Source organism: Rutilus rutilus (genome assembly GCF_951802725.1).
Source record: "Rutilus rutilus genome assembly, chromosome: 4".
NCBI classification, from domain to species: domain Eukaryota; kingdom Metazoa; phylum Chordata; class Actinopteri; order Cypriniformes; family Leuciscidae; genus Rutilus; species Rutilus rutilus.
The window spans coordinates 1,690,078-1,717,639 of record NC_140212.1 but is presented as its reverse complement, the minus strand read 5'-3'; the positions used below and the strand labels follow the sequence as shown (position 1 = coordinate 1,717,639).

Sequence of the window (27,562 nt, the reverse complement as noted above, 5' to 3'; positions counted from 1 at the left end):
AACCTCATTAGTTTTTGTCAAGTTAACATGCTTGAGCTTCCGTTTACCACAACTGATCATGTGTGAGTTGAGTTGGTGAATGTTTATATGTGAATAAAAGCCTAAATTCAGTCTGTTCATCATATTAGCGATCGTGTCTCTTCAGAAAATTTGGACTAAACCACTCTATTATATGTCATCAAAAGATCCTAATGGTTTGGAGCGACATGTGTAATGTGTAACTAATTTTCAATTTTGGGTGAACTATCCCTTTAAGACCAGCCAAGGCAGCTGTCATTAAAATTCATGTATGAATGAATATAAAATCATAAAATGGGTCTTTGTGGACTCGAACGATCTATCCCAGTGTAAATTGTTGTGCAGATTCATCACAAACTACAGTGATTGGACCATCTTGAAAATCGCTGTAAAATGTAACGCATTCCACGTGACAGCACCACTGTAACCAATCACAGTCGTTTGTGATGATCAGTTTATAGAGATTTAAATGCGAATGTGAGATAGGCTACCTCGCATTTTTAATGTATAAATATTTACAATCATATTTTATATTAGTGTACAAATATCTCCAATAAAACAATAACCGTGCTGAGTTGTGATTGGATTTTCTGAGGCATCACGCGCCCCCTTGAGGATGAGCCCGATTGTAACCAAAGGAATCGTAATCATGTGCGCATGCGCAGGCGCGTGCTCGTCGCGGCCGCTGCGGGTTTTGCGCACACGCCGCACAGGGACGCGACGCGACAGTTGCGGAGGAATCCATAGCAACGGCGGATAAACATGAGTTACTACAGCAGGTAAGACACAGATGGGAACATTTCTCAGAAATGATCCGAAACTGTCATCCGTTTTGGGACAGCGGTGTGCGCGTGCATGTGTGATTTATCGTGTCTTTCGTAACTTTGGTGTGTGTTTTGTCGGTGGGATCCTGTTGCGTTTCGAGCGCGCGCTGTGTAACATCAGCCATCAAGCTAAAAACACACAACAACACACACGAATTTAGAACAAAACACACACAAATGTGAATTAAACTGCTGGATTGTGAACAGAAGAGAAGGAGAATAAAGCAGGAGAGTGTGTATGAATGCGGTCGGGGGTGTAACGGTTGAGGAGCAGTTAGCTGGATGATGATAGCAGATGAACATTACAGTCTAGAAATATGATGTTCAGCTACTCGTCTGTAGATCACACAAAACGCCTCGTTGATGAGTTTATGATTATGAATTTGATCTATCTCACAGTGACTGAATGGATCTAATTCATTAGTCTCTCGAAAGCGTTACCGACCGTTACAAACATCCAGTGGTTTCACATTTCTGATACAGTCATGTGATGTAATATGTACGTCATTACTGTATTGAAATGACATCATAATATAGCTGGAGAAAACTGGACTCTTTAAACATTTTTATCTTATAGTCACATCATTAAGATTTTTAACCTCCTTCTAATTACTGTAATTTGTTATTTTTACTGTAAAGTATGTATTTGTTGTGCTTCCTTACATTTGCACTAATTTAAATAAAAACTATTGTGTCCAAATAGGACATCATAATACAAAACAACTAGAATTTGAGGGTGGAAATCGTTTCGTAATTGTTTTTGTAATAAGATCACATTACAAAAGTAAGTTTTTTTTTTATTTTTATCAATAGAATAGAAACGTTCCCATAAATATAATTGAATATGTTTCCATGAGCTGTGATTATTACTAGAGCTAATCTAATAAAATGTACACAATATTTGATTTAATTTCACAACTTAAAATATTGTATAGATATTAAGTACTGTATATAGTGCTGTCAAATCGATTAATCGCGATTAATCACATCTAACATAAAAGTTTGTGTGTGTATATATATATATACTTACACACACACACACACACACACACACACACACACACACACACACACACACACACACACACATATATAAACCCAGACTTTTATGTTAAATGCAAGGATTTGACAGCCCTAATTTTAAAATCTGTTTATATATTGATAATTATATATTTTTAGAAGGGTGAATTAATTCTGTCCTATTGGACAAACTCTGGAGTTCTTCTGTTCGTACTGTTCTGTTGTTAACACTGGTCATATGAAGGAAGGGATTAATTAGACAGTCTCTCATTATAATCAGTGTTGTGGATGAATCTGTTCTGACAGCGGTGTTGACTCTCTCCTGAGTCCAATGTGTTGACAAGACTAAGATCTCTTTCAACATCTGCTCTCAGTTTCTTTGTGTATGTTTTGTCCTCCAAACACAACCAGCTTCATCCTATCAGAAGCACACTCCGTCCTTTCCCATGATGCCTTGGGCTGGAATTCGGTGAGGTTTCGCCTGATGCACGAGGGCAGGAAGTGGTTTGGATTTATCTGCAGTTTTTGTTTAACATACAGCCTTCTTCTGAGAACAGCTGATGTAGATTTACATCTCTGATAACGACAAACCAGCTTCCACGTGTTCTGCTCCTGATTTAGTGTGTACGTTTTCTTCAAGGTCTCTCGGCCTCGGATTGGATGGACTGGTTTCTAGTAGAGCTGCAGGATTAATCGTTAAAAGATTGTGATCTCGATTCATACACCCATGTAATATTATTCCTAAATCAAAGCGATTCAGCTCTATGTCTATTAAACCTTCGACAAGTGCGATCACACTGATTCAGATCTGTGTTCTGATCCAGAGAGAGCCGTTGTCATGAAACAGCTTCACTAACAGTCTTTTCAACCACACAGTATCATTATTTCCGTCTTATAATAGTTCACATTATCACAGAAGTACTGGGATAAAAGTTTATAGTTCGGAAATAAACAGCGATCAAAAGAGAATAAATCACCTCTATTGATTACATCGTTACACCAGTAATTGTCATTGAATCATTCAAGAGATTCGTTCAAAAACGCTGATTCATCCAGTAATGAAACAAGCAAAGTCTTTATGAGTGAGTCATTGAATCATTCATTCAAGAGATTTGATTCATCCAGTAATGAAACAAGTCTTTATGAGTGAGTCATTGAATCATTCATTCAAGATATTCGTTCAAAAACACTGATTCATCCAGTAATGAAACAAGCAAAGTCTTTATGAGTGAGTCATTGAATCATTCATTCAAGAGATTTGATTCATCCAGTAATGAAACGTGAAGTCTTTATGAGTGAGTCATTGAATCATTCATTCAAGAGATTTGATTCATCCAGCAATGAAACAAGTCTTTATGAGTGAGTCATTGAATCATTCATTCAAACTGATAAAAAATAAAATTGAATTAAATATATATTTTTTACATATTCTGCAGCAATTGACATTTTGTCAGAACCTCTAGTAAATTACATGTTATTTAGTTTAGTTGTCTATTCAGAATCGTGATCTCTCGTGGTTTATTATAAGCAACAGCACAAACACAGAATGCATTAGGTTTGGGTTTGTGTGTGTTTGCACGTGTGTCTTCTAGATCTTTCTGAACGCAGCTGGCCTGGATTTACATGTCGGAGTGTGTGTTTTCAAGGAGTTTCTTCACAAAACCAGAAAATAGTCCATCCACTCACAGACCTGATGAATGTGTCTGAGAGTAATTACTGTGCAATTATGGTCTGTTTCGGTGGCCATTAGATGAATGTGGAAGAACTACAGCCTGAGATTGCCATCATTATCAGAGCCGTGAGAGGAAATGACACGCTACTGATGAGACGACTGCGGTTTGCGTTTACATTTATAATCATTTACATAGCAGACGTTTGCTTGCAAAACTGATTTACTCGACAAGCCTGTGCTTTCTCCACCTATTCAAAGGCTTCATAGTGTTAAAAGAACAAACTTTCCTCTCAGAACTTCCTCAAAACTTCCTCCTGAGTTCAAGCAGCAGAAACATCTTGTTTACATGAACACATTCACATTATTATTAAAGATTTTTATACATTATTCATGATTTTTTTTTTCTTAAACATTGTAGTTGACCGTTTGTCTATAATGTTTGCAAAACAAAATGTATTGCAAACATTCGTATAACCAAGAAAAAACGTTTTACAAACAGACAAAAATGCTTTTTAGGAATAATGGTCGAAAATGTATTAAGTTACGAAAATGTTATTTCTGAATGTTCAAAATGTCAATTTTATAAATTAAATTATAATATATTTATATTAGAAAAAGGTTTTTTTATTTATTTTTTTATTTTTTTAAACAGTAAACCTCCGTTCTGTCTTATGTATATGTGTGTGTGTGTGTGTGTGCGTGTGTGTGTGTGTGCGTGCGCGCGTGAGTGTGTACCTGTACGACCAGCGGCTGTAAGCGGGCTGAGAAGAGCTCAGACATTCTAAAATAAATTAAAAAACATTCCATTTTATAATTTTGCAAACATTATGGAAATGTTACTTTTAAATGTTCTCTGAACATTCCGAAACGGAACTAAGACGAAATCAGTTCCAAACATGATGTATAAATAATGTTTTTTAAGTGCTTTGAGATCATTATTAAAGACCAGATAACTTTGAATGGACATTGCTGGAAGAACGTTTGCTCGTAACTTTGAGAGAGCGTTCCCTGTTCGCTGTGAAACACACGTGCAGTCGTGTGTGTAGTGTTGTTTTAAACTGAAGGTTCCACACTTCAGTGGCCTCTCGGTTCCTCCTGCTCACCAAACGCTCCGTAGCATCCGACTTTTCAAAGGGCGTCTGTGGGGTGTTGTTGCCGTAGTAACCAGCATCATCCCAGAGGCCTCACCTGTGGCCGTCATGCGTGTGTGTGTTCCCACATGACCTGCACAAGGTAGAGACCACGAAACACAGACACACACTCACACACACACACTCGACATGGAGACGGTGAAGAGCTCTTCTCAGCCCGCTTACAGCCGCTGGTCATACAGGTACACACATACACACACACACACACACACACATACTTAAGACGGAATGGAAGTTTACTGTTTAAAGGACACGGGTGAGTTTCTCAGTTTGTGTGTGTGTGTGTGTGTGTGTTTAATTGAGGTGTGTGTGCTCTGGATTCACATGAGGACAGTCGCTCTGTTGTGTGTTTGTAAGGTGTGTTTGCAGTCATTAAGATGTGTTTTGTTTCCTGAATGACGCACAATATTGACATTTACTGTATAATGAAGAATAGAGTGACAGTCGATGGATGGATGAACAGATGCAGGGTCGATCAGCCACCAGAAACACTGAGGGGAACTTTTGCTGTGATTGATTCATAAAATATTATATTTGGTCCAGATAGATAGACAAATAGACAAATGGACAAATGGATGGATGGATGGATGGATGGATGGATGGATGGATGGATGGATGGATGGATGGATAGATAAATGAATGGATGATATGGAAAGATAGATAGATAGATAGATAGATAGATAGATGGATGATATAGATATATAGATAGATGGATGGATGTATAGATAGATGGATGGATGGTTGGATGTATAGATGGATGGATGGATGTATAGATAGATGGATGGATGTATAGATGGATGGATGTATAGATAGATGGATGGATGGTTGGATGTATAGATAGATGGATGGATGGTTGGATGGATGGTTGGATGTATAGATAGATAGCTGGATGGATGTATAGATAGATGGATGGATGGTTGGATGGATGGTTGGATGTATAGATAGATAGATGGATGGATGGATGTATAGATAGATAGATGGATGGATGGATGTATAGATAGATGGATGGATGTATAGATAGATAGATGGATGTATAGATAGATGGATGGATGGATGGATGGATGTATAGATAGATAGATGGATGGATGATATGGATAAATGGATGGATGAAATATATAGATAGATATATAGAATTATAGATAGATAGATGGATGGATGTATAGATGGATGGATGGATGGATGGATGGATGTATAGATGGATGGATGGATGGATGGATGGATGGATATATAGATAGATGGATGATATGGATAAATGGATGGATGAAATATATAGATAGATATATAGAATTATAGATAGATGGATGGATGTATAGATAGATGGATGGATGGATGTATAGATGGATGGATGGATGGATGGATGATATGGATAAATGGATGGATGAAATATATAGATAGATATATAGAATTATAGATAGATAGATGGATGGATGTATAGATAGATGGATGGATGGATGTATAGATAGATGGATGGATGATATGGATAAATGGATGGATGAAATATATAGATATATAGAATTATAGATAGATAGATGGATGGATGTATAGATAGATGGATGGATGGATGGATGGATGGATGTATAGATGCATGGATGGATGGATGGATGGATGTATAGATAGATGGATGATATGGATAAATGGATGGATGAAATAGATATATAGATAGATAGATAGATGGATGGATGGATGGAGATGATGATCTGGGTTTTGTTGATGGTGTTTCTGCTCCTCTGAGATCTTCAGATCCACTGAGAGCTGAAGTTTCCACTCATCACTCACAACACGTCATCTTTCTTTCTTTCTTTCTTTCTTTCTTTCTTTCTTTCTTTCTTTCTTTCTTTCTTTCTTTCTTTCTTTCTTTCTTTCTTTCTCCTGTTCTAGCGAGCATCTGTTAGAATGTGTGTGTGTGTGTGCGTGTGTGTGTCTCCACAAGTTGTCTTGTTGATGGTGGTAACCATGGTTACACAGGTGTCTCATCAGAACGCTTGTGTGTCGCCTTACCTCGGTCACACCGTGAGCATGAAACATTCATTCAGGTGTGTGTTCAGACTGCTCATCTTCATCACTGCTCCTCACGGACTCTTTCTCCGTTCTCTTGTGTTTCTCTCCTCTGTACGGCTGTGATCGTCATGGATACAAAGACCCTCCAGTTCCACCAGCTTCGCGTCCACCGCCACGACCAGGTACAACACACACACTATAATCACACACTACTTTTTACTTTGGTCCTGGTAGTGTGTTGTAGGAAGTTGGCAGTGCAGTTTCTACAGTGTTCTGATTGGTTTAAGCATGTTGCTATGCGGTTGCTAAGGTATAGTGGGTGGTCGCTAGGTCGTTGCTATGTGGCTGCTTTCCTGCCTCAAGTTAACCCTTAAATTCATGAATATTTCGCCAAACATTATTACATATGATATTTGGGTCTTTAGTGACCGGATCTATATCTAATGCGGATGGATCTCTAACTGCTGCAATAACAATTTCTAAAGAATAAATAAATTAAGCACATTTTGTTAATTTCACAATTAATTCGACCACAAATAAATTATTTTACATTCAAATTATAATTGTTTTTATATAAACAAAAATACTAGTTTCATATTTCTTTTTAACACAGGTTCGAAATGTTTCTCTAGTCTCTGCATGTGTGTGTGGGTGTGTGTATTTTTAGATGTATACATGTGAGGATGTTTGTGAGAAATTGATTTTCTTTCGTTTGGGTGTCTCTCGGTTGCCTAGCAACACAATGACTGATACACGAATGATGGCAACACTCACACGCAAGTTTTAGTCTGGACGCTCATAGCCATCTTTCAACATGTCAGATTGTGTGTTTTAGCATTAGATTCAGCCTTTGGTGATTATAATGAGCTTATCTACTGAATGAGAGGATATTAGTGTGTATATGAAATGATATAGGTGTGTTTTAAATGGGTTCGCAATGTTACTTTATTGTGTTTCAGTACGCTGGAGGATGACAGTCTGAACCTCAGACAGCAGAAACTGGAGAAACAGGTGAGACACATTTACACACAATTAAAACAACAATACACACTTCAAAACACAAATGCTGTACATTATAAAAACACAATAAAACACATCAAAACACAATAATAAACAACAATGTGCGTCAAAACACAATAAACCACGCATCAAAACACAATAAACCACGCATCAAAACACAATAATACACAATCACACATGCCAGAACACAATAATACATATTAAAAACACAATAAAACACACAAAAAAACATAAACAATAAAACAAAATAATACGCAGTAACACACAAAAACACATGCCAAAACACACTAATACACAATAATGTGTCAAAACACATTAAATAATAAGGTACTATGAAATCTGTTTAATTTTTTCCTAAATTCCGTTTTTATTTTTTTCCAAATTCCATTTTTTCTGTTTCTGGATTCAGTTTTTCCCCCCATTTTAAGTTTTCTGAATTCCATTTAAATGGTTTAATAAAATTGTAATAATCAAAAAGCATATATAATGAAATAAATGAATAAAAACAACCAAATGTATTACGTTTTTTATTTTTATTATTTCTATGAAATTTCTATGTATTTGTTTTTTCAGAAATTCTGTGTTGTGTATATTATAATATATATATATACACTATACACTAATATACACTATAATTTTTCTGGTAATCACATAAAGGCATAAAACATAAAACAAGTTTTAATAGTAATTTATTGTTATTAGTATTATTATTATTATTATTACATTGAGACATAGCTAGATTCTACTGTACAACAGTAATAAATTTCTATTACAATTTCTTCAAGTTAAACCGAACTTTAATTTGTCGTGAAGACCTTTGAGTTTCTGTGTGTTTATGATATATTCTCCAATAAAACGGTAAAATGCTCACGAAGTGACTCTGGAGCTGAAGTTCATGCATTCATGTCGTCATATAGTGAGGCGACGGAGGCTGAAAACACTGCGAGCGTCATGCACGTTTCAGTGTGTGTGTGTGTCTACTCCATTCATTTACACAGAAATTCACATATGTTTTTTTGCTGTTTAATATTCACAGACACTGGTCTATGTCACTATTTGATTTAGTTTACTGACCTGCTTTTTATTTATTCATCAAGAATTTGACAAATTCCGTGAAATTCCGCGTTATACAGTAAATTACTTTTTTATGACTGGATTCCGCGATTCCTTTCACGTTTTCTGCATCGCAGATATCACAGGGCCCTGAATAAAGCACATCAAAACACAATAATACACAAGAATGTGTGTCAAAACACTATAAAACACACAAAAAAATAAACAATAAAACAACATAATACACAAAAACACGCCAAAACACAATAATACCCAATAACATACGTTAAAACAAAAAAACAAGAAAAAAACACACACACAATAAGACACAAACATGCATCTAAACAAAGTAACACATCAAAACAATAAATTACAATAACACCTGAGTTTGGGACCTTTTCCGATCCGGTCCCCCCCTCTCTCTCCCACCTCACTTCTCGTCTACTCTAAACTGTCCTATCATTATAAAGGCAAAAATCTGCAAAAATAAAATAAAAACCTCACTTCAGTAGTTCTTTAGTACTCAATGAGAGACGCTATGGTATAAAAGTTTATATCTGAGAGGTTTTCTGGTGTAAAACAGTTTCTGTGGTTTCCTGCGCCGCCCTTGATGTACGAGACTCCTCTTCTCTCGAACGCTCATTCGTGTGTCAGCCCTCATTTCTCTTCCTGTCGGCATGTGTTCTCATCTCATCCCAGTTCTCTTTCACACACTCTGCTGTCGTAAGGATGATTCTAGCGAGAGTCCGTCAACTTCTTTCCGTGAGTGTTTGGTTTCTGAGAAAGGATTGTGTGTTTACTGCAAACATCATTCTGATCCTTGTCTGTGTTATAGTTTACTTCCTGTGCTCTTAATGTTTTTAATCTCAGATTATCTGTACTTTACTCTGTCAAACATTTGAACACTCCTTCTTACTCGTCCTTATGACTTTTTGCACATTTTATAATCATATTAAAGCATCAAAAATACTGTAGCTTAAAATGCTCATATATTAAAAAAGAACAGTATTATTTATATACTATTATAGTATTTATTCATATTTTGAATTAGCTTTTATTTTTGACAGTGTCAGTTTTCATTTTTGTTTAAGTTTTATTAGATGAAATTGTGGGAATGATGTAAATTTTGTAGCTTAAAATGCTCACATATTAAAAAAGAACAGTATTATTTATATACTATTATAGTATTTATAAATATTTTGAATTAGCTTTTATTTTTGACATTGTCAGTTTTCATTTTATTTTATTTTTTATGTGTTTTTGTCATTTGGTAACTTAAGCTCTCATTTGTTAACATTAGTTAATGCATTAACTTACGTGAACTAAAAATGGGCAATATATTTTTTACAGCATTTATTAATCTTTGTTAATATTAATCAAAGATACAGTATTCATTGTTTGTTCATGTTAATTCACCGTACATTTACTAATGTTAACAGATCAATTAAATATATTAAAAATGTTGAAATTAACGCACATTCGAAATAAATACTGTAGACGTTTTGTTCATAGTTAGTTCATGTAATCGCTCGTTCCAAACCTGTAAGAATTTCGTTCATCTTTGAAACACAAATGAAGATATTTGATTGAAATCTGATGAAATATTTCTGTCCCTCCATTGACAGGCTACGCAACTCCCACTTTGACGCTTCAAAAAGTTCATAAAGAGATTGTAAAATTAATTGAGTGATTTAGTCCAAATTTCCTGAAGAGACACGATTGCTTTATATGCTGAACAGATTAAAGTGAGTGTTTTATCTGTGTGTGTGTGTGTGTGTAGAGGGCGCTGTTGGAGCAGAAGCAGCGACGGAAACGCCAGGAGCCGCTGATGGTCCAGCCGAACCCTGAGGGACGTCCTCGCCGTTCACGACCCCGTCGCAGTGAAGAACAAGCGCTTCTCGTCGAGTCACACGTCAGCACGGGCAGTGACATCATCCTAGACGGTGAGGTCATCACACGCGACCTTTGAGAGCTCAATCACGACACTCCTCACTGTGCTTTTTATGAGGCTTTTATGAGGTCTTCAGTGAACAATAAGCCCCGCCTTCTTTGATTTGATTGATTTGCTTCATCTCAATGATTCAGACGTTAACGAGCACTGTTAGAACCGGTGAGTCAAGAATATTAAATATTAGGTGGACAATTTGGACATTTCTAATTATTGGGGGGGGCTTGTGTCTCAGCTACGACAGGAAAGTGACATTTTCAAATGTATCCACTCGGCAGAGTATCTTCAATAAGCTCCGTTGTCCCAGGACACATTTGTTTTGTCTCTGTGCGAAGGCGACAGAAGGCCAGAACAAACATAACTTAAAGGGTTAGTTCACCCAAAAATGAAAATTCTGTCAGTAATTGTCAGTAAATACACTTCCAACCTGTAATGCATGGTTCAGATTACACTATTTTTTTGTCTGTTACGATAGTCACTGTGTCAGATTACACGATTTTGACTCCTAAAATCTTGCCGTATCGTAGACAAGAAACATGTCAGACTACTACACGTTTCTTTCCAACCACACGCACACATTCACTCGCCCATATACACACGCACTCTCTCACACACAAGCACACTCTCGCTCACACAAACGCACTCACTCACTCACTCACACACACATGCACGCACACACACACGCACGCACGCACACACACACACACACACACACTCAATCACTCGCGCACACACACTCTCGCTCGCTCACTCACTCACTCGCGCGCACACACACTCACTCGCTCACTCACTCACTCGCGCACACGCACACACACTCACTCACTCAGTCTTGACGCAACCCGTCGTGGAGGACCGATTTTTTTTTTCAAAATGCTAGTCTTTTTATCGTGGTGTCGTGAAGCATTGCCCACAAAACATCAACCGACGTCGCCCACTATGACACTATACGAGCTGAAACGATCGAATATTGCGTCCTGACGCCCGTTGTCGTTTACAAATCCCCACGACACCCTACGTCAAACGGATCGTTCCAAAATCGGGCTAAAATCGTGTAATCTGAACTAGGCATACGGCTTTCGTTCATCTTCCGAACACAAATGAAGATATTTTTGATTAAATCTGAGAGCTGGATCACTCCTCTATAGGCTTCTATGGGATTGAAACTTGCCGGCCCAGAAAATTTAGTAAAGACATCGTTAAAATAGTCCAAGTGACTACAGTGGCTCAACCGTAAGTTTATCAAGCGACGAGAATACCTTTGTGTGTAAAAACAAACAAAAAGAACCAATTTATTCAACTATTCATTTTAGTGTAGTGGGCGTAGGCTCACTATTGGCCAGCATCACACACATGACCAGCGTCGGCCAATAGTGAGCCTCCGTTCTGACGTACAACCCAGAAGAGCTGCGCTGTTACACTACGTCAACTCACTCAGAGGAACACAGAAGAAGATGAAGAGTTGAATAAAGTCGTAATTTGTGTAAATGTTTTTTTGCGCACAAAAAGTATTCTCGTCGCTTGATAAACTTAAGGTTGAGCCACTGTAGTCACTTGGACTATTTTAACAATGTCTTTACTAACTTTCTGGGATGGCAGATATCCATTACAGAGAAGCCTATGGAGGAGCGAGACAGCTCTCAGATTTCATCAAAAATATCTTAATTTGTGTTGTGAAGATGAACAAAAGTCTGACTGGGTTGAACAACACGAGGGCGAGTAATTACTGACAGAACTTTCATTTGTGGGTGAACTAACCCTTTAACTGGATTAATGTAGACGCAGCCTCATTCACTCCCGTCTCCCCCTCCTGTGTTTTGGTTCAGTGTCATTTGTTTAACAGTTTTTGCGTCTGTTATCTGTTTCTCAGGACTCATATCTGTTGTGTGTCCTTCACTCTCTTCTGGGAAGGTTTTATGAGTCTGAAAATAAAATGACAGGGTTTTATTCTGCACCTGCCAAGTAGATCTGGAAAAATCTCGTGCTTTGATTTGCATTTATCTCATGATCTCTTGTGTGTGTGTTTGACCGTCAGGCATCGACGGGCCGGCGGCGCTGCTGGGATCCGAGGCTCCGGATCTGGGAAGTAAGATCCAGGTTCTGTCGGTCAGTCAGACACAACAGTCCTCGCCGCCCACCGCAGAAGAGCCAGAGACCGACGCCGACACCGACACACTGCTGGAACCCAAGACTGACATACACACACTGCTGCAGAGACGTGGTAATACACACACACACACACACACATGCTCACTTAGGCCTCGTTTACACTGTCAGTGAAATGTGACCCAATTCCGATTTTTCGCTCACATGTGACACAGATCGGATGTGTTCTATGACCGTGTTCGAGATCGGTTTCAGGCCTCATTCATATGTGGAAATAAATCAGATATAAATCAGATCTGTGCCAGTGCGACTGTCATGCAAACTGGCAGATCGGGTTTTCTGAGGCATTAGGCGACGTCTCCGCGGTTTAATAACGAGAGAAACCCTGACGCACATCTGCAAAGGGACGGATGGCCCGACGAAACGTTGTGTCATCGTAGGACAGGAATGTGGACAAACGTTGACACAACATATCAAAGGTTAGCTTGCTCATCCTAAAATTTCGGACCCACTGCTCCTCGTTAAAGCCCGCCACAATATGTTCCCGCCAGTCCTGAGATCTCTCTCACACACAATAACTGAAGTATATGCGCAATGATGCAATGATGGCACTTTTCGTCCTCCTCCGCCTCATAATCATGGTGATGTTTGGCGAACTTCGCATATATCGCAGAGCTAGCATCAGTCATATTTTGCGTTCGTCCATCTGTGCAAGATAATTTAACCCTTTAAGCATGCGCGATGTTTCAGATAGTATGGCAAGTGTAAACACGTGAATCAGATATGGGTCACAATTGAAACAACATGTAAACGGACGGTCAAAAAAATCGGATATAGGCAACAAATCAGAATTGGGCATCAAGACCTGCAGTGTAAACGAGGCCTAATATCAGGGGGCGATCAAAATGCTTTTGCTTCTCTTTTCAGTACGAGTGCGGCACACTTGCTTGAGACGTGTGATACGGACTGTTGAAACAAATGTTACTAGTTTCTGATTTCACGGACAGCTTGTTTCTGATGTCAACACAATGTGAAGTACTTGCTGAGCCACATATACCCCTTTTCCACCAAGGCAGTGCTGGTGCCGGTTCGGAGCCGGTGCCTACTCGCGAACCAGGTCTTTGTGTTTCGACAGCCAAAGAACCGGTTCTCGGCCAGGAAAATTGGTTCCAAAGCGGCACCAACTCTTTGCTGGACTAGAACCGCCATGCTTACGTCGGGGGCTGGGGGCGGGGTTATTGTTGAACTCCTTCTCGAACGTAACCTCCGTCTATAGTAATCCAGACGAGCAGCACAAATGTGTTCTAAACGTCTTCTTCTGACCCCAATATAGGATCGCAAAGCCAGGAGAAACATTTGCAGAAAGACGATGTAGTCCAACATTGTAATTGTTATGCTTGAAGGTGGCGCAAGCGTTTCTGCGAAAGCTAAGACGTATGGCAACGTACACAGTGACGTAACGACGTCGTTCGCTGGGCTCTCTAGTCAGTGGAAAAACAAACAGGTTCTGAGAAGGTTCGCAAGTTGAACCAACTTTGAACCAGAACCAGTTCCGAACCAGTTCTTTTTTGGTGGAAAAGGGGTAATAGAGCAGCGGTTCCCAAACTGGGGTGCGCCGACCGACCCCCGGGGGTGCACGAGAGAGTCTTTGTAATAGCGGAAAATTTGTCTCTTTGTTATTTTTTATAAAATGTTTTGGTTACACTTTATTTTAAGGTGTCATTGTTGCAGTGTAATTATATATTTAAGTACTGAGTGATATTAATCAACTACATGCACTTACTATAGGGTTAGGGTAGGATTAGGGTTTGGTTGAGGGTTAGTTGCTTGTAATTATGCATAATTTACTGTTATTATTATGGTAAGTACATGTTACATATGTAACAAGGACACAGTAAAATAAAGTGTTACCACATCTAATTTAACTTGGGTAAACTTCACATGTCAAAGTTTAATTGAGAAATATAATTTCACATTACAAGCTGTAAATTACTCATCAGTTAATTTTACAAGCACGTCTGCGTCACAATAGCCCCGCCCATTTCATATTAGGCGCTAAGTGATAATTCATTAGATTTTCATCAAAATGACGGATTTCTGGCTTCAGCAATGATGGAGGATCCTGGATTGTCAAAGCTAGCACTTAAAGCAAATGCTCTTTGCAACCACAGACTTATGTGAGACTTTTCTGCACTGACATTGTTGAAAACCAAACATCAACAAAGACTAGACTAGTAGATGCCGAGAATGATCTGAGAGTAAAACTGTCATCCATTACCCAGAATTCTGATGAGATCTGTGTGCAAACATGCAGGCCCAGCCGTCTCACTGAAAAAGGGTAGGAAGCAATAGTAATGTTTTTTATTTATAACTGACTGAAATTTTTATATTTTCTAATATACAGTGAATATTTCTATTTAGTTCTTGTGGTTAAAAATGTGATGTTTAACTGGAGTACGGTGGTGTAAAAATACAATTATTTATCTAAACAATTCATAATAAGGTATCTAGAATCTCTGTAATTTTATTTAATTTTTATTATAATTTTTTTTTTTTTTTTATATTTGTATATTTTTAGTTTTCATGTTAATTTTATTAAATTTGAAAGTTATTAAAATGGTGCTTTTTTTAATATTGCTATTTAATTTATTTTATATTTTCATTTCGGGTTTAGTTTTTATTTCCAGGTAATCAGTTTAATGCAACTGCAACATTTCTAATTTTCGTTTAGTTTAAGTTTTTCAACTAACATTTATATTTTGAGCTTTCTTTTAATGAACAGAAATGAACTAGAATTATTCACAGTATTTTATCATTCCCACGATGACGACACTGTGCTTGTTCATCACCGTGATTTACACCGAACACTCGCATGCTTCTACTGGGGACATTTTTAAAAATGTCAAGAATAGCACACACACTCACAGTGCAGGATGGTGAAGTGTGTGTGTGTGTGTGTGTCTCAGGAGATGGTGTGTAAATGGCAGATCTTCGGCTGTTGTTTCTCATCTCGAGCTCTTTAAACTCTGTTCCTCTCAGGACTGTCTGGCAGTATGAACTACGATGAGGCCAGCGAGGATGATGATGATGAAGCCGAAGAGCGAAGCCGATCGCTTTCCCCGAACACAGAGAGCACGCGCCCTGCGTCGGCCTCCAGCACGAAATCCACCACGGTGAGAGCGACACACACACACACACACACACACACACACACACACACACACACACACACACACACACACACACACACACACACACACACACACACACACACACACACACAGTGTTTTCCCAGCTAATATCTCATTCGGTATTGGATTCTTCCATAACAAACTGTGGGAGTAGGAAACTCTTTCTGTTATAATTCTAATAACTTGTTCATTTACAAAAAATAAGTTAAATTACAATATAAGATTCGATTAAAATAAAATAATATGATTTTAAAAAATACATTTTTAAATGTTATTTAAATAAGTAATACAAATTTAATAAAATAAACAAATATTGAAATTAGATTAAAATATATAAATACTAATAATTAGATAAAGATAAATAAATAATTTGGATTAAACTAAATAAATAATTAATGAAAAAATCGATTAAAACTAATAAATATATAATAAAACAGTAGGTTAAAAAACATGAGAACATTTCATTAAGATAAATACATAATATGACTTTTATTAAATAATTATTTAAACATTTAATTATAATATTTGGTTAAAATAAATAAAAGGTTATATAAATAAGTAATAAAAATAGAATAAAATAAACAAACTGAAATTAGATTAAAATATATAAATACTGATAATTACATTAAGATAAATAATTTGGATTAACTAAATAAATAAATAATGAATAAATCAATTAAAAACTAATAAATAAATAATAAAACAGTAGGTTCAAAAACATTTGAACATTTCATTAAAAATAAATACATAATAGGACTTTTATTAAAAAATATTTGATTAAAATAAATAAAATGTTATATAAATAAGTAATAAAATTTGAATTAAACAATTAAAATGTGTTTAAAACATAAATACTAATAATTAGATTAAAATAAATAAATAAATACATTAGATTTAACTAACTAAATAAATAAATAATGAAAAAATAAATTAAAACAAATAAATAAATAATAAAACAGTAGGTTAAAAAGCATGAGAACATTTGATTAAAATAATACATAATAGAACTTTTATTAAAAAATAGATATTTGATTAAAGTAAATAAAATGTAATGTAATACATTTTTTATAAAAGTAATAAAAATAGAATAGAATAAAATAAACAAATACTAAAAATGTGTTTAAAATATATAAACACTAATAATTAGATTAAAAATAAATAAACAAAACGCCTTAATAAAGGTGTATAGTATCAATATTGTTTTGTCTTTGTCTCGAGCTTTGTCCCTGTAATGATTAATTATATGAATAGTAATGAGATGAAGTAATGGGTTTATTATAATATTTCAGTGGTTAGTGTTTTTTATAGTGTTGTCTATTGTGCTGTCTATGATATATGTATGAGAAACAGCCTGAACTTGTTCACTGAAATCCAATTTACCTACGGGTATAGAATAAAGGAACCAGAACCTGAACATGAAGCATTTTGCACTCAAATGATGGATTTTCCTCACGGATTCATGTCAAGTCAAGTCACCTTCATTTATATAGCGCTTTTAACAATATAGATATAAAACTGTTTCAAAGCAGCTTTACAGTGCAGGGAACTACACTAACCTTTTCCACTGGTGGCACTTGCGCTACTACATTTTTCAGTTACTGGCGCAAAACATGATCTGGTCGCACAAATTATTTATAGTAAGCCGCTCTGGATAATAATGAAGAATAATGAAACTGTATTGCATACAGATGTGCTTTTTATTTTACTTGCCATCTTTTAAACCACATGCCGCCTTGTTTTTGTTTACTTTAACATTGGTTGGGATAGATTTTCTGCATTAGAAAATACAGTACACAATAAAGTGCAAAATGGATTTCAACATGCTATGGTTGGCACAGATGGGCAAACTCCTGAACTCTTAAGTAGTGATGCACCGATGTGAAAATTTTGGTCGATACCGATAATAACCGATATTAATATTGCTGTTATGGCATAAAACAGTAAAAAATAAAATAAAAAAATAAACAGGAACATTGTGTACAATTAAGATAGGCTACTTAATTTATTATTCTAATTAGGGGTGGGCGATATGGCAAAAATATCATATCACGATTTTTTCAGGAAAATCACGATTCACGATTTTATCACGATTCATTTTTATGTTGGTTTTACTGTTTTGTGACTGAGCATTACAGCCAAACTAATGTCCATATTTTAAAAACAAAGCCTTAGGTAACAAAAAATAAATAAATAATGGCAGACAGGGGCGAAGATAAAAATATTTGTCATTATTTTCTTTGTTATTAAATATTAAGATCAAAGATACACATTACACATACACAACTTAATATACAAAATATAGCATTGAAGAAAGTAATTAAATGAACAAATATGAAAATAAAACAAAACAGACTTCACTGTATAAATTATACGTTGATACTTATTAAAGCTACTTCAGTCAATAGCAGTGAGTGATTTTCTCTTTGCATTGTGTTGTTTTATTAACATTAGAGGAATAGTTCTCCTAAAAATTCAAATTGTCATAATTTACTCTCTGAAGTTGTTTTAAACTGGAATAAGTTTCTTTCTTCTGTTGAAAATAAAACGTTATTTGGAAGAATGTGGGTAACCAAACAGTTGATGTACCCCAGTGACGTAGTATATTTTTCTCCTATGGAAGTCAGTGTGGACCAGCTACTGTTTGGATAGCCACATTCTTCATAATATTAATATTAGAAAAATATGAGAAAATATTAGAAGGAAATGAATACAGGTTTGGAACAACATTAGAGTGCGTAAATGATGAGAATTTTTATTTTTGGGTGAACTATCCCTTTAAGGACAAGCGGCAGCGTGTTTACTATTGCTACTGTTTCTTTAAGAGTTGCGCGCGACGCGTCTAATATACACGCATTTGACAAGCAGATTTACTCAGATTTTCTCAAGTTTGCTTTCACTTTAGACCATTAGACACATAACCGACTTTATGTAAACCTTGTGTGTATTTAACAGTATAAGCACAATAAGACTCTAAAGATAACTTAGTCCAGTATCCAGGCGCTTGTCGACAGGCTTTTAGTGCATGTGAGCTTCACATACGCGCTGAGGAACGCACACGTTAGAACACGTTAAAATATTAAACGTTAAATATTAAATGTTAAACTATTTATAAACTAAACCGTCCATTTTCATTTTACAATTATCTTCTCGCTCTGTGTGCGCGCGTCCGTGTTTGTGTGTGTGAGAGAGAGAGAGCGCAGCACTGATACAATGGTACGTTTTAATAAGTAACGGTCGCGGGGCTGAAGCCAACTTGATGTTTTGAATGCTCAGAGCACGTTATAAAACGTATTCTTAAAATACACATTTCTGCTTTAATAAATAAACATAGTAAATCATAGCATATTGCCTAAAACATAGGTACAAAAATAATCAGTGATACATTTGCGACCCATTGAAAATTACGGTCGCAATGGCATTTCAAAAGGTCGCATATGCGACCATTTTGGTCGCAGTGTAGTTCCCTGCAGTGAGATTACAGTAACAGAGATTCTGGCTTTACAGCAGCTCTAGAATTAAAGTTATTGTCCAGATAAAGTTAGTTTTGATTGATTGATTCACTTCCGTTGCAAAGATCATTAACTTAGGGGCCACTTACACAACAGAAAACCGTGTTAAATGTGTCTCTCTCCCGGCCGTCAGGAGTGTATCCCGGTGAGTTCTCCGTCGGCTGAGGGCTCCTCCATCGAGGTGGATAATCTGGAGGAGTTCGTGCTCCGTCCGGCTCCGCGGGGAGTCACGCTCAAGTGTCGCATCTCACGGGATAAGAAGGGCATGGACCGCGGACTCTACCCAACGTACTTCATGCACCTGGAGAGAGAGGACGGCAAGAAGGTGACCGTCTCAACACACTTCTGCTCACGGTTTCTCTAAACTTTTCCTATCTAAACTCAGATTTTTGTATTTATTTACCTATTTTATTATTTAAATCATTTTTTATTTTTTACTTTTTTATTTTTATTCCATTTGTATACAAATTTTTATTTCAATTTGTTATTTTTTTAATTTCAATCTATTTTTAGTATTTTGATACAATTTACATTTATTGCATTATTATTATTTTTTCATTATTACGTTATTTTTACATTGTTTTTCAATAATTGTTTATTTTTTTTCCATTTAATAATTTCAATATTTTTTTTTATTTTTATTATTAATACATTTAAATACATTTAAAATTTTATTTTCATTTATTTTAATCAAATATTTTATATTTTATTTATTTATTGTAATTAAATTTTTATAGTTTATTTATTAATTTAATTCTTATTAATAGTGGAAATAATTTTCTGCGGTAACAAATGCTGTTAAAAGATCAACTGAACAGGAAACATCCATAATCTGTCTCTCTTTCATCAGGTGTTTTTATTGGCTGGACGCAAGAGGAAAAAGAGCAAGACATCAAACTATCTGATCTCTGTGGATGCCACAGATCTGTCCCGTGAGGGCGAGAGCTTCATAGGAAAACTGAGGTGCCTTTTGTTTCTGGTATTAACTCGTCACGTCTCAGGTGATTATTTGATCACAAGTGACATCCATCCAAATGAGGTTTGAGGGATCGGATCATGTTTAGCTCTGTGAACTCACGATCGGATCACCCGTTGATGGATGTTTCCTGTTGATCTTTTGTTACCGCAGAAAATAATTTCCACTAATAATAAGAATTTGATAAATAAATAAACTATAAAAATTTGATTTCAAGAAATAAATAAAATATAAAAAATTTGTTTAAAATATATGAATAAATCAAAAAATTTATTTATTTAAATGTATTAATATTTTTTTGATTAAAATAAATAAATAATACAAAATTGATTGAAATGATTAAATGAACACTTTTTTTTTATTGAAAAACAATGTTTTTTTAAATAAATAAAATAAAAAAACAAAAAATAAATTAAAAATAATGCAATAAATGTAAATTGTATCAAAATACTAAAAATATATTTAATGAAATAAAATAATTTTAAATAAATGTAAAAATTATAAAATGGAATAGAAATAAATAAGTAAAAAAAAGATTTAACTAATAAAATAAATTTTTTAATTTTTAATTTAAAAAATGGATAGGAAAAGTTTAGAGAAAACAGTCTACAGTGTAAAATATATATATTAAAAAAAAAGATTTAAATAAATAAACTAAATCATAAAAATTGGATTAAAATAAATAAATAAATACAAAAAATGTGATTAACTAATAATACAGCTAATAGGAATTTAATGTGATAGGAACTAAATATTTAAAAAAATTGTAATATACATTTTTCACAGTATAAATGTGGTCTTTATACATGCCTTTAAAACGTTAGGATTGCGGTCCATCACACGAGGATGATCCATGGCATCTGAAAGATTGAAAACCCCTGAGTCAGACATTGTATAGTCAAGAATAGCCCAAAAAAGAAACATTTGTCCTCAGTAACCCAAGAGCTGTAATAAAATGACATGTGTCACGCGTGTGCAGGTCTAATATGATGGGAACAAAGTTTACGGTGTACGATAACGGCACGAACCCTTCGAAAAGCCCCGGAGCGCTGCTGGAGGAGATCAACACACGACAGGAGCTCGCCGCCATCTGCTACGTGAGTGTGTGTGTGTGTGTTCCCATGTGTTCACACACTTCTTATTGTTGTGTGCTGTTCTTAAAGTACTTGAATTTGACTTTTTGACATTTAAGTCCTGGAAAACCTTTGAAACAACAGCCATATTTACGAAGAGAAGTGCTTGACTTATTTAAATACAGTATATATGAAATGTAATATTTTTGAAAAAACACAAATATGATCTTTTCACGCAACATTAACACTGCGCAGCCCGTGTGCTAAACCCCCATCAGAATATTATTTATTGAACAATAACAGCCATTATAAACGTTGTATTTAATAGATTATTACATATGTTGTAAGTTGTATTTTGGATTCCTTATATCTGTAATAGTTTCTATACGAACCCTGTGTGTGTGTGTGTGTGTGTTTTTAGGAGACTAATGTCCTGGGCTTCAAAGGGCCGCGGAAGATGACTGTGATCATTCCTGGCATGAACATGAGTTTCGAGCGGGTCCCGGTTCGGCCCCCTTGTGTGAGTGTTTCTGCTGACAGCTGTCAATCATAGATGGTCATTATGAGCGCAGACTGCGAGTGATGCATGAATGTGTGTGTGTGTGTGTTTCAGGAGCAGGAGTCTCTGCTGAGTAAATGGCAGAATCATTCACTGGACAATCTGATCGAGCTGCACAATAAAGCGCCGGTGTGGAACGACGACACTCAGTCATACGTGCTAAACTTCCACGGCAGAGTCACTCAGGCGTCCGTCAAGAACTTTCAGATCGTCCACGACAATGACCGTGAGTGACATGAGTCCTTAACTAATCTGTTAAAGTCCCCCTGTGGTGAAAATCAAGCGTTTAATGTTGTTTATACGTCTATGTGTCGTTTTTAATAAGACAAATCATGTGTAAATTCATAGGTCGACACCATTGCTGAGTATTTTCTCCTTAAAGGGGTCATATAATGGTACATGCACTGCTACAAGTTGATTGTACTGAAATGTGTGTTGGCAGTGCCTGTACACAACCATCATATAATGATAAAAATCCATCCAGTGGTCTTTTTTTAATCTCCTTATATGTTTTCCCCCGTTTCAAATCGAGCCGTCTGACCATAGATAACGTTACGCATCACTGACAAGCCTACATTTACCGAAAAAAAGTTTTTCATGACCATTAGCTGTAACATCAATCTGTCAATAACCTAATGTATACATCAATAAACACATAGCGTTCGTATCTCACTACTCTACCCTGGCAGTACATACAAAGATAGATCAAAGTGACATTACGTTAACCAACCATTCAGAAACGTCCTGTTCGAGCCTTAATTGTCGAACTTCTTTGGGGCCGTCGTCTTGTTCCGGGTCCGACTCAAGTTCAAATTGATACGGTTGAACAAATGTGTCCTCAGAGACTCCCGCTGCCATTCTTTCTCCAAAATATACCCTCAACTGTTGTCAAGGCAACACTCCACGTGTGTTTTGTCAAAGCGCCCACAGAACAGAGGGGCGGGGTGAGCAAAGCTCATTATCATTTAAAGTCACATGCACTTAAACGGCGTGCTGAAAACAGCTGTTTTTGACCAGGTAAAATTAGTGTTTTATTAGCCTGACTTCGTCATACTCAGATTCTAGTCAGAATGTGAGTCTGATACTTCTCCATAGAGATTTGATTATGGGGCGTGTCTCAACCGAACTAGGAAAAAAAAACAACCTCTGCACTCAATTGGATAGACCTACAACCAATCAGAGCAACGGAGTAAATGACACATGTCCTTCATTCATATTTTCAACCAACAAAATGTTGCGGGCGCGGCTCTCTGTTCCTCTTTTAAAATGAATGCGCTGTCGATATCTTCTATAACAGACGCGATGGCGGAATCTAAACGTGATGTTTCATAAACAAAGTTCGGGAGGAGCACGTACAAATAATCAATCCAATATCAACTTGTCATCAAACAATACCATGTCTAACGTTACCCTATATCAGCATGAGGAAGCATATTCACTCTGTCAACTTACCTAACACTCCTTGACAGTTTTTCAGCATCCCTCGGTCCCTCCACCACCCCGAATCCTCACTCTTGTCTTGTTCTCTCACAACCAGGAACACGGGAGGAGTATGGCTACCGAGCCCACAGCCCTCTCCTCGGACAGCACGTCATATACGCATTTATTCTATCTTACTTATTTGTGTGAACTCGTGACATCTCATATAGCCTACGCATTTATTCTATCTGACTTATTTGTAATTGTGAACTCGTGAAATCTCAATTCTCCAGCTGCAGTCGTCTTTGTTGTAAACTAATTCAAATCATACGCTCTTTGGTGACGTGGGTGATTACGTAACCGCAGACCATCTGTCCATCATCGATTAAAGCCCGCCCTGGCAATTTGATTGGCTCGGCCTTCTAGGAGCCGAGCATAATTACTCCTCAATGGATCGAGTCCAGACCGAACTTCCCGACCAAAAAATGTTGTGGGCGGGGTTCGGGCTGGCACCCAGGCTAGTGTTTTATTACAATACTATTGAGAATTTTTAATTAAAGTATATTACAAACTTTTCATTTAGACCCTAAAGAATCATATTAGCTTGTACAAAAATGGCATTATATGACCCCTTTAAAACTGCAGTGAACCAAAGACAGTCTCAAAAACACGCTTTGAAATCGCTGGTGTTTCTGACGTCACAAACTACCTTGTAACCAATCAGATCAACGTGTGATCGTCAACCAGTGAATCTCTGAGCGAGTGAGTGGAGGCGGGGCTCATTTGCATATTCATAGAACCACGCATACTAAATGAGGCATGAGTTACATTCAAGCTATTTTAAGGCATGAAGGAAAAAAACGTTTAAATATGTCATGTTGCTGATCAAAGATGAGTTTAAGGGATAAAATGATTGACGACAGGGGGACTTTACCAGTTAACGATAATAACCCTGCTCTTCATATAATGGACTTTCCAGGAAGGTTCGTCAAGCCGAACCATCAAGGTCTGTCTGCGCTGTTGTGATTGTGTGTTGGTGTGTTTTCAGCGGATTACATCGTGATGCAGTTCGGCCGTGTGGCGGAGGACATCTTTACTCTGGACTTTAACTACCCCATGTGCGCCCTGCAGGCGTTTGCTATCGGCCTGTCCAGTTTCGACAGCAAACTGGCCTGCGAGTGAATCTGTGACACGACACTCACCAACCTCTTCCACTCAGGACACTAAAGCACAATCGTCTCGTTACGCCCCCGAGGACGAGGGTTTGTGCTCCACCGAAACAGATCAGAAATTAATTCGCTTTTGTAAATGAAACACTTCAACTCATTTAAACATTTGTGAGTTATTTACCGCCTTTCTCTTTTCCGAAAAGAGAAGATGCGTGGGATTTATGCTTTAATCGGACCAATAGAAAAGACACTGTGGGAGATTGTGCAACGGAGAGATTTTTATGATATTTTCTGTGATGTTTTTAAAGTGATGGATTTGAGAAGGACGTCTATAGGGAGAATCTCTTCACTTTAAAATGAAAATTAAGTCATAATTTACCCACCCTGGTGTTGTTCTAATGCCGTTTGCTCTTCTTTCTTTTTTGGACCAGGAAAGGAGAAATGTTAAATGTCTTGTGTTTCCATATTATGGCAGTGAATAGCGACCAGCATCAAGCGTCTTTAAAAAAGATGTGAAAATATCACAGGAAGATCCCGTGTCGTAAGTGTTCTGGGGGTTTACGGTGGGGTTTGGTAAGAAAACAACAATGAGATTTAATGTAATATTTAAAGAAAATGTCCTGCTCACGACTGAGCGTTCATGAGACTCCATTAGCGTCACAGTTCACACAGAAAAACACACAAGTTGTGAGAAATCAAGATACTTTGATTTGTGTGTTTTTTTACCAAATCCTATTCTATATTCTTAGAAAACATGGGATATAAATGACACGTGTCATATGGGACCATTGTGTGATACTTTTGCAGCTTTTTTTAAAGTCTTGATGCTGATCGCTATTCACTGCCGTTATGTAGACGAGCGAAAACAGGAAGGAAGAAGGGCATTTGGCACTAGAACAACACCAGGGTGAGCAAATGATGAATTAAGTTTCATTTTAGAGTAAACTATCCCTATAAGAACCAATTCTGGTCAGATTTCACCTCTGAGATTAAAAGAAAAAAATAAGAAGTTATATTTTGCATGAAGAAAATTAAACGGCAACAAAAACATCATGTAATAGAGTAAAAATTTGTATGACAGTAAATGGGAATTACAGATGCATTATGGTTGTTAAAATGCACTCATTTTCTTCAGGTACAATATAATTTCTCCTTTTCCTTTTGATATCGGGGTGATATGAATATTTGTTTCCTTCATATTTACATTTTTATTCGGTTGATGTTGTATTTTTGCATTCATGGTAGAATATGAAAATTTGAACACCTTCTGTTTTTAAATGTGGTTCATTATTTGTCTTTTTAAAATCTTTGCTCACCAACAATCCCTGAGAAAACACTTTGCATGTTGATAAACGCTGGCCTGTTCGTCCAGCTTCCCTCTCGTGCCCTTGTGTTGACCTTTGAGAACTGACGCACACTTTTGAGAATGCACACTTCTGGTAATTACCGCTGCATGGATTGTGAAAGTTGCCTTAACATGTTGCTGTAGTTGTAAATAGTGCCTGAATGCTGTGTTTACATCATGAGGAACTAGAGAAAGGGAAGTTCAAGCACATTTGTTCCTGTTAAATGTGTATTCCTATTGATATGATTGATGTGCGTGTTGATATTCATCATCTGTTGTGTGTGTGTGTGTGTGTGTGTGTGTGTGTGTGTGTCAGCCAAGAGTGTACTGATATATATGTATATTAAAAAAGCAAAACATTTTTGTTTTCATTTTAAAACGATAACCTGTTTGCACAAACTGTATTTTATGATGACACTGTTGGTAGAAATACAGTAATTAAAAGTCATAACTATTTGAAAAAAGAAAACTGCATTACTTTTTATCCTTATCAAATGGGCTGGAAAATACAAAACCTACTACACATTTATCCATAAATTGAATTACCAGAGCTTCCATTGCAGATTTTTAGCCTTTTCAACTTGATTGGCTATATATATACTTTTTATAACCTTCATTCTAATCTGGTAAACACTTTTCTAGATAAATACAAAGGAATCCAACTCAATTTTAATTCTCATGTCTATATATGAACCTTCATTTTAATCTGGTAAACGCTGTAAAATCAGTGGCGTGTTTATTAATCAAACAATAAGATAACTAGTGCAATTCAAATCAAACGTCTTTACTTTTTAAAAAGCTAGCGTTATTCATTTAGCGCATCTGAGATTGCGCATGCGTAGTACGAGTGAACGGTTACTGCAGTGCGCATGCGCGGAGGTGTGGCGTCAAATGGCGCCTTTTCTCAGTTTTCTGAGGTGAGTCACTTTTGTTTTTACCAGACGACAAATTAATTATATCATGGAGTTTCGTAAAGTTATGAAATATCAAACATAAATTATAAAGTGTGCGAATTTCATTTAAAATGTCTACAGGAGGTTTTCTGGCGCAGTCTGTTAGTCACGCGCAACTTTTAATTGTCCTTAGCTTAGCACAGTTCGTCAAACAAACTTAGATTTCAAATATGAAATTTCATAAACAAACCACTAACGTTTTTTTTATGGTATATTTGTGACAATAAAGTGATAAACAATTACATTATTTAGTTATTGTCAATATTCCATCCAATAATTACCTGACATGAAGGATAATACTTGAGTTGCTGTGGTTGCTAGGGTTACCTCACGATTTCAGTTCGTGTTTGAGTGTTTGTGTTTACTGTTTACCGCCAAGTGAACCAATTTTGCCAGTTAAATAGATTAAATACACTATCAAGATGCCCTTGGATAAATAATGCAAACAGTTTCTGCACTGCTTGGAGAATATAGAGCTAATTATGTTGACATATACACCCTCAGGTTGGGATATTTATGACAGCTCAGGGTTTACTAGTCTTCGTGACATGAGAGTTTAAT

The 27,562-nt window shown here is 36.4% G+C and overlaps 1 protein-coding gene across 2 annotated transcripts; it reads left to right on the top strand.

Annotated features, from left to right (window-relative positions):
• Positions 1 to 679: 679 nt before the first annotated feature.
• tulp3 (TUB like protein 3) lies at positions 680 to 26,506 on the top strand. 2 transcript variants are annotated; one of them, XM_084407265.1, is made up of 12 exons: positions 680 to 797; positions 6,824 to 6,865; positions 7,643 to 7,694; positions 10,537 to 10,699; positions 12,737 to 12,922; positions 15,847 to 15,980; positions 19,641 to 19,832; positions 20,358 to 20,470; positions 21,463 to 21,580; positions 21,978 to 22,076; positions 22,170 to 22,341; positions 24,583 to 26,506. In XM_084407265.1, exons 1-12 carry the CDS (start codon positions 781 to 783, stop codon positions 24,714 to 24,716), a joined length of 1,422 nt encoding a protein of 473 aa, XP_084263391.1. In that variant the 5' UTR covers positions 680 to 780; the 3' UTR covers positions 24,717 to 26,506. The 2 variants fall into 2 exon arrangements, with proteins under 2 accessions (XP_084263391.1, XP_084263392.1); XM_084407266.1 differs by lacking the exons at positions 680 to 797; positions 6,824 to 6,865; positions 7,643 to 7,694 and adding an exon at positions 9,419 to 9,518.
• The last annotated feature ends 1,056 nt before the right edge of the window (positions 26,507 to 27,562 follow it).